An 8281-nucleotide genomic window follows, 5' to 3' on the forward strand; every position below is an offset into this window, starting at 1 on the left:
TTCTTTTTCTTTGCTTACTTTGAGTGCACTAAAGTAATTACTTGGCATCATGTCTCTAAAGTTCATTTTAAAGAAATTTTTGTATGGTTGGATAACACATTAAGCAAAAATTTTGAACTTCACTTTTTCTTTCTTTTATTTCTTTACAACTAATCACAGCCATAACTTTTTTTTTTTTTTTTGGCTTTCGTTCTTTTGTTTTGTTGAGTGCGGTACAAAGCTCTAGGTCGAAAAGTCACGAGACAGAATATTTTCCTTGGACTTTGCCCAATTACTTCAACACTTTGTTATCTTAAATAAGCTTTTACTATTTCCTTTGGACTCCTAAGAAAAGACGATTTCAGAATTTAAATGTTATGAATTCTTTGTCGTGATCACAATCTCAGCACATATATATTGTAGATCCACCCATTCGTTGAGACGGAAAAAAATATATAAGAATTTAATTTAATAATGGAGGAAATAGAAAAAATAAAAATTATGATAGCTAGGAAATTATTTCCTTAGACAGAGCAGAGCTCAATACAAAATTTTCTGGGACAAAAAATAAATACATGTCACTCTTTCAGTGGGAAGAATGAGACCTAGTTAGCAAAAAATCGACACTTCGTGTCACTCTTTACAAAATTTTCTTGAATGACTGTCCTCCTGTAGCAGCATGTTATAGCACAAAATACACGCTGCTCTTATCGTCAAGTCTGTATAAATATGTTCTTCAACTCCTATGTTAAAAAATATGTTTATAATTACTGTTTCACTTCCTGATTTTGTGTATCTTCTACTTTATCGGAGAGCGATGAAAATGGAGCACAGCAAGAAGAAATGTCAATCCCAGCAACCTCCATGGCATTGCAGACCCATTCAGGAACATCACCTTGGGGGAACTACAGGTCAAATTTAACGTCACCACGATTTGCACTAACAAATATTTGTATCAGTAATTTAATTAAATGCATGCATAATAGACCAGCAAACAAACAGGCAAAGGTAGGAGAATTTTCAAGTGATTAATGGCTTAAAGACGTGGTCAACAAGTAATATTGTAATACGATGCAATACACAATGAAATCATTGTCTGAGCGAAATTATTCATTACCATTTTCTGCAGAAATTGACAGACAAATCTGCAAAATTAAACAAATATGTCAAATGATAAGGTAAAAAGAAGCAAAATGGATGAGAGAGCGGAAAATGAGAATGAGATAGTGATTCATCTTAAAATGCAAGAAAAGTGATGGTGTAAAGGAAGCTTATATTAGTGAGGGCCGAGGGGTAAAATCTATAAGTGAACATACTCTGGAAACCATCCTTCAACAATTGACGAGTGCAAATCTCTGCTAAGCTGCATAATTTGAATGGCTCAAAGTCATGGCTGAGCTAATAAACAACTGAAAGTATCTCTAAAAACCTGAGTGTTTGGTACCTTCATCATATAGTGTAGGTTGTGATATGACAGAAGTTGAGATCCCATGGCATCTTTAGTGACAAGGCAATGTATGTAAGCCCTCGTATACGTTTTACAAACCTGTCAGGAGATGACTGATATTTCAAACATCGTAGAAGTTGGAAATAAGACCATCAGTAGTCGATTATCATCTATTTCACTTTACCATGCAGTCACATGTGGGATCAATAGGACGCAAATCATCTTCCATTGCCTTGTGTTTGAGTTTTAGAACTCCCTGCATCATGACAGAATAAGAGAATTCATACAGAATGGTGGATGATATTTTCATCATAAATTGTTTGAGTTTGGTTTTCAGTGCTCAAGATTATGAAACATTGCGAAGAAAATTTGTGAACAGATTTGAGGAAAAAACACTTAAATCAACAATAGAAAGATAAAATCAGATGATATATTAGAGGAAACCAGATTTTCTCAAAACATAGTAAAGTTATCAAATCATTGAACTACCAGTCTCCATGAACACTTTATAGAAGGTAGTCAAAAATAATTTTATCACATGGAAGGAGGGAAGGAGGAGTAGCATATGTTCACAAATTCAACTAAATGGAGTTTACTAAAAAGGAAATTTTGAGCAGCTCAGAATTATTTAACTACTACTAGATTACTAGACCCACGACATGCTTATCATCTCTCCCTCTCAGTGTTTACAGGTCAGACAAGATTTCTATATAGATCAAGAATACACAAAACATTGGTGTTGGGGGTTAGAATATTAGTGGTTATAGATTTCTTACATGCAATCTGAGAATCAGTATTAGATTAGTTTCAAAAGATTGCCATTGTGTGATCTCCAAAACCAATTAAGTGATGAACATACAGAGGTAGTGGGCTGAGAAAATTACCTCAGGTACTAGAGCTGTGCCAAAACGAGCGGTACGAGTAGGATAGACACAATCATACATGTCAGCACCTAAAGCACTGCAAACCAAAATGTCTAGTGGGTAACCTACGCCCTGGAGCACAGCAGTCAAGCTATCAGAAGCCAGAAGGCATCACATATAAAACTAGAGAATTTAAAAACAGAGGCATCAAGTTATATCTACCAAGGAACATCTTAAGAGTGACATTTACCATTACATATCGTGGTTTATGCTCAGGTAGTGCAGCAGTACACTGAGCCACGACACGCCAAAATGAGTCTTTATCTTCACCGCCTGCAAGACCACCAATAGCATAGCTGTCACACAAGTAAATTCAGTCATTCACTCTGTTGATTGTTGAACCTTCTTCTAGTTTGGTTTGTCGGGTAAGCTACTTTTGAGTTTTATACACGTTAAGGTTTTCCACATACAAGGTGATAAACATTTTTGATAAAGTGTACATATTCAGAACTACAAACATACCCAGGCAAATTGCGTTCAACTAAACCTCTGACACATATATCCCTGATAACAAGAAATAAAAATAACAAAGTTTGTCAAATGAGGATATATTTATGTAAACAATAAAAGCAATCACGGAAGCAACAAGATGTCACAATGTAGGTCACCTTAATACTGGATCTAAACCACCTTGCACTATGCCAAATAGATTCTGTTCATGTGGTCTCTTATGAGCTGCCAATGACAAACAAAAGCAGAAAAACACACAATTGAGAATCTGGTAGTAGTACATCAGCAATTTTAGCTAAGAAACTCTAATTTTAACACTAGAAAGAGAAATTCACAAGCAAACTTTGGGAAACAGTTACTTGAAAAGAAAAACTTCAAAGCATCCAAGTTCCACCGAGAACATTACTCAAGTATCTGTCAATAGTGTCTACAGGACTTAACCCTTGTTAAGTACTGCTAGTTGATTGCATAGCATGACTAGTGGGGCATAATATTTTAGGACTACTTTACATTCAATAATAATCTCATCCAACTCTACCGCCTAACTTATCACATCTACCATAAAAATGAGCCAATTCCGTCCTTTCATCATCAAAGTGTGCCAAATTAACCAAAAGCTAAAAGTTCAATTGTTTTCGAATTCCTCTCTTTCCTAAGATTTCCATTCTCAAAATACCTCCCACCTTCCCGGCAAAAACTAAAAACATCAGAATAAGAAGTAGAGAAAATTCCTACACTACAGCTGGTCGTAACCCGATTCTGTAGAGATTATTTTTTGCCGACTGAATGTGATTAATGATGAATTTAAGCAAGATAAATAACCACATTGAAATGTACAGCCTCTTCATCATATTACCTGCTATGCACCTATCTATCCAACGAAGAGTTCGATACATAGCCTCTTCAATTCTTGGACCTGTGATAGTAGTTTTCACGACATCATCGAGAGCCATAATAATATCTGCACCAATTCTGTTCTGTAATGTGTTGGACAAGTCAGCAAGATAAGAAAAATCAGTTGTAAAGGGCATCTCAAGAGACATAAAGTGATCTCAGGCTGATGAAAAAATATGATTCAACTAATCAGCACTATTATTGGGAGTAGATGATATAGAAGCAACGGCTCGGATACAACTTTTGTCAGCTAAACAGATGTTATGCAGCCAGAGTACACACTAGTAAATGCAGTACAAGAAGTGGAAACAGCATCACATAATATAATTAACTTGTCCAATTACAAATGATCAACCCAAGTGTACATCGTACGTAAAGCCTATCAGACCAAAAAAGAATAAGCAGGGAACACAGGACTACCAATCATTGGCACTCACGCCAGAGCAGTCACCAGAAAAATGTCATGCTCTATAACTATAAATAGAAATCCAGTCGATCATGCTACACAATGTATATATATAATCACAGGGATTAGAATATGGCCTTCAAAGATATTTTGGAGAAGTCAAGCTATCCTGAAAGTGGCTTGATTTGTTTGCATGCCAGAGACATGTTTAACTCAACAAAACTCACAGAGAAGGGGCTTTAGCTTGAGCAACAGATGCTACTGGTGTAACAATTTGTGTGAGACATCACATCCATTTTGTTGTTGCAGTTTCAGCTGGCAGGTATGGAACTTGTTTTTGAATCTTTTTGACGTGCCGTGGACTATGCCAAAGACAGTGAATAGATGTTAGAAAGCCAGCACAAGCATAGGCTGAAAAGGGTGTTTGAGCCTTTTGTAGCACAGCTCTGTATTCATTCTATGGAGCACTTGGATGGAATACAAACGTACATATTTCAAGGGAAATTTTTATTCTGCTCATGGAGGAAATTTTTTGTGTCTAGAACATTTGGACTTAGTGGTGTAAGGAATCTCTGTGAATTATATGGATTTTGTTATGGACTTGGTTGACTCCTTATTTTGTTAAAAAGGAGTAGCAACAATGTTTCCAAAGATTCCAACAGTTTATAGATCTCAGTGCTTGCATATACAGTTGAGAAACATTGAGATGCAGCATGAAGTTAAGCATCTAACTGTCAAAAGTCTAATTAAGCATCTGTAACCAAGAGGGTATTCCTGGCTCGAGTTGAATCTGCTTGTACAGAACCCGGGGGGTGTGGAGAATAGAAGCAAACACATATTGACACAATTTTGCAAGGACTAACCTATCATGTGTGTGAATATTGCACCAGTTAGGAATTGTTATACGTTCTGTTTGCTTGGAGTATGAGATACAAATATAGTATAGTACAAGACCTATAAATAACAGAACATCTACATCCCCAAAATGTACTTACTTGTATCTGTATAGACTCTTCAGGTGTAAGGAGCATTGGCTTTCCATCCACCGGTGACTGCAAAAAGGAAGTGGGATTTAAACCGATTGAAACAAAAGAAATAAGGATATGAAAAAAAAAATGAGAAAGTAGAAAGGGAATACCTGAAACGTGACACCCTTCTCAGTGATATCAGCCAAATGCAACAAGGAGACCTACAATCAGAAAGATTTTAAGCTCATTTCACATTTAGTGCTCTTCAAAGCAACCAATTTTTTACATTGTCAAACAATACATCATATAGAACAAAGAAGTTCATGTACATTCATAAGACGCTACTCAACCTGTTATGCACACTTTTGAAGACATGCATGAAATCCATAATAATAATGGTGAAACAATATGGCACAAAGGCGTATAGGCTTCCTGATAAACATGTATTTAGTACATCCTAAATAAAGATGGTTATAGATTTTCGAATAAAAAAATCCCATGTGAACATTAAGCGGAAGAGTGATAAACTACCATTTGAAAGCCCCCAGAGTCCGTAAGTAGTGCCCTCGGCCAATTCATGAACTTATGAAGACCCCCTAACTCATCAATGAGCTCAGAGGTAGGACGTAGTGCCAAATGGTATGTGTTTCCGAGGATTATTTGGCAACCAATATCCTCAAGCTGGTGGGTGGTTAAACCCTTTATAGTACCTGTGAATATGAAAAGTCCAAATGGGTGACAATGAGAAAAAGTGCATATCATCAACAAATCCAATATTAGTTTCTGTTTTTACAAGTATGAAGAGCATTAAAAAGTAGGGATAATTGTACACAATAGCAAACTAATAATCTAAAATAAATGGAGTAGCTACTGTTTGATTTAATTGTGCCCCATAGCAAACGTTTGTCAGTCGCCTCTCTCCCTAAACTCTCGCTCGGCACTCTACCATTCTCACTCGCCACTATCCCTCTGCTCGCCTCTCTCGCTTTATAGAACAGAAGTATATAAATTGTGTTTCTGTTTTATATAAAGCGAGAGAAAATTGTATATACACATGCAAAAACATATATCTTCGTGCTATACACTTAATTATACAATATACAAACATTTTACTTCGATTCAATTATATACAAATGCAAATTTTATACAGATATTGCAGCGAAATAGGCCAGCGAATTATACAATTGCAGTGAAATACAATTTTCGCTCGCTTTATACAACAAAAGTGTATAAATTGTGTTTCTGTTTTGTTTAAAGCGAGAGAAAATTGTATATACACATGCAAAAACATATATCTTCTTCCTATACACTTATAATTATACAATATACAAATATTTTACTTCGATTCAATTGTATACAAATGCAAATTTCATACAGATATTGCAGCGAAATAGGCCAGCGATTATACAATTGCAGCGAAATAGGCCAGGGAATTATACAATTGCAGAGAAATAGACCAGCGAATTATACAATTGCAGCGAAACGGGCCAGCGAATTATACAATTGCAGCGAAATAGGCCAGTGAATCATACAATTGTATATGTATAGCGAATTATACATTTATATGTTTGCTATGGAGCGCAATTATGCAAACTTTACTATAACATACAAATATGATTTTTTTTGTTTGCTATATGTGAAAGTTGCCCTAAAAAGTACTCTCATAAAAAAGAGTTCCAAATAGAGCCAATATTGTGCAGAATACAATGTATAGTGCTCTAAGTTGTGGATATAATCAACTGATACTTTTGATTGAAACAAAAAAACAAAATATGATATTAACAACAATAGAAGATAAGAGACAGAAATTCACAAGGTTCGACCAACTCCTAACATACTCTTACCTTGAGTGCCAACAGGCATGAAAAGAGGTGTCTGGCACTCATAGTGAGGGAGTATAAGCTGAGCTGCACGAGCACGATTAAATCTCCCAAGGATCTGGCATCGGAAATACATAGGCACAGTTAGTGGGATAACAAACAAACAAACAAACAAAAGTTATAAAAAAGATTAAAAACTTAGGGAGACTAGTTACATTGCTATGTCATATCAGCTGCAATATTCTGTAAAATGCCATCAAGATGTCCCTAAATTAATTGGAAATGGAAAAGAGACTAGCCTTTCCAGACAAAATTTAGCGGAGCTTATTATTTTGCCAAAAAATTGCAACTTAAAATTCTCAATCCTAAGTTGATGGCACACGCTCTTTTGATGAGTAAAGTTGATCCAATATAACATATTAAAAAATCTATTACATTACACTAGAAGCGTAATAATGTTCGAGAACTATGCCTCAATCCCAAACTACATTGAGGTCAGCTATATGAACCCTCAACATCCATCCTCATTTCAACACTCAAAAATTTGTTATTTTAAGACACATTACAATTTATCAATATTCAACAATCCAATATCATAAGTGCCAGCTTCTATTTATATGAAACGCCAGAAATCTCTGTAGTAAATTAAAATAATGTCAAATATGCTCACCTCAAAACGAAGTGCCATTAACGCCACTACCTTCCACCAGGTCAGTATCAACAATTAACTGAAACCGCCAAAAACAAATAAATAGTTAAGCTCATAAAAGTAAAATTTTAACTCATACACACAAATTTTTAATTAACAATGTCACTAAAAAAAAGTGCATTGTAGTTCATGAGGATTAAGAAGTAACAAACGAACCATACTTACACTTTTTGCTAGAAAATTAATGATTCTATTAGCTTATGCCCTAACGTCTAATACAATACATTTTGTACACAAATAATGCATACATGAAGGGTACTGAATATTCAGATAAGCTTACAGAAAATGGTGAATTAATCGGCGGCGGCGGCAAGGAGAATCAGAACACCAGCGTGCCCTAAATTAAGTAGCAGTGTGAGGTACGTGAAAGGGGCGGCCAAAATAAATTTTTCCTTATATAGCATAATATTTAAATTTGTCTGACCAAAGTCGACACAATTTGAAGTTTCTGCGCGTTTCGGATTTGTCAAACTCTAAAAAAAGAATGAGTGTCCATACTGTCAAAACTTACTTATTTTGAAAAGAAACAAAAAAAAAAAAGAAAAGAGGTTTGTATTTGAGTAATTTATGAGGTTTTTCTTTTTATATTTGAGAAGTAAATTGTGTTTAATTAATATATTTGGATGTTAAATTCTGATAAAAGACAAATATCTAGATATACTTATGACTAAAATATTTAATTATA

General features: G+C 35.0%; 1 protein-coding gene across 1 annotated transcript; it reads right to left on the reverse strand.

Annotated features, from left to right (window-relative positions):
* Positions 1-429: 429 nt before the first annotated feature.
* Positions 430-8067, reverse strand: LOC101265329 (uncharacterized). The gene is made up of 16 exons (XM_004237899.5): positions 7877-8067; positions 7558-7615; positions 6912-7005; positions 5599-5777; positions 5238-5288; positions 5095-5151; positions 3656-3776; positions 2958-3024; positions 2812-2853; positions 2540-2645; positions 2311-2421; positions 1611-1682; positions 1424-1525; positions 1296-1342; positions 1097-1124; positions 430-884 (listed from the first exon to the last, which is right to left on the reverse strand). Exons 2-16 carry the CDS (start codon positions 7573-7575, stop codon positions 747-749), a joined length of 1233 nt encoding a protein of 410 aa, XP_004237947.2. The 5' UTR covers positions 7576-7615; positions 7877-8067; the 3' UTR covers positions 430-746.
* Between the last annotated feature and the right edge of the window lie 214 nt (positions 8068-8281).

The sequence above is a fragment of the Solanum lycopersicum genome, chromosome 4, assembly GCF_036512215.1.
Source record: "Solanum lycopersicum chromosome 4, SLM_r2.1".
NCBI lineage: Eukaryota > Viridiplantae > Streptophyta > Magnoliopsida > Solanales > Solanaceae > Solanum > Solanum lycopersicum.

Excerpts from the sequence above, each read along its gene's own strand:
- LOC101265329 (XM_004237899.5), bottom strand. Across the intron at positions 5,152-5,237 it reads AGAAGGGTGTCACGTTTCAG|TCACCGGTGGATGGAAAGCC; the intron begins GTATTCCCTTTC and ends TCCTTTTTGCAG. Across the intron at positions 885-1,096 it reads GTCAATTTCTGCAGAAAATG|TTCCCCCAAGGTGATGTTCC; the intron begins GTAATGAATAAT and ends TTTGACCTGTAG.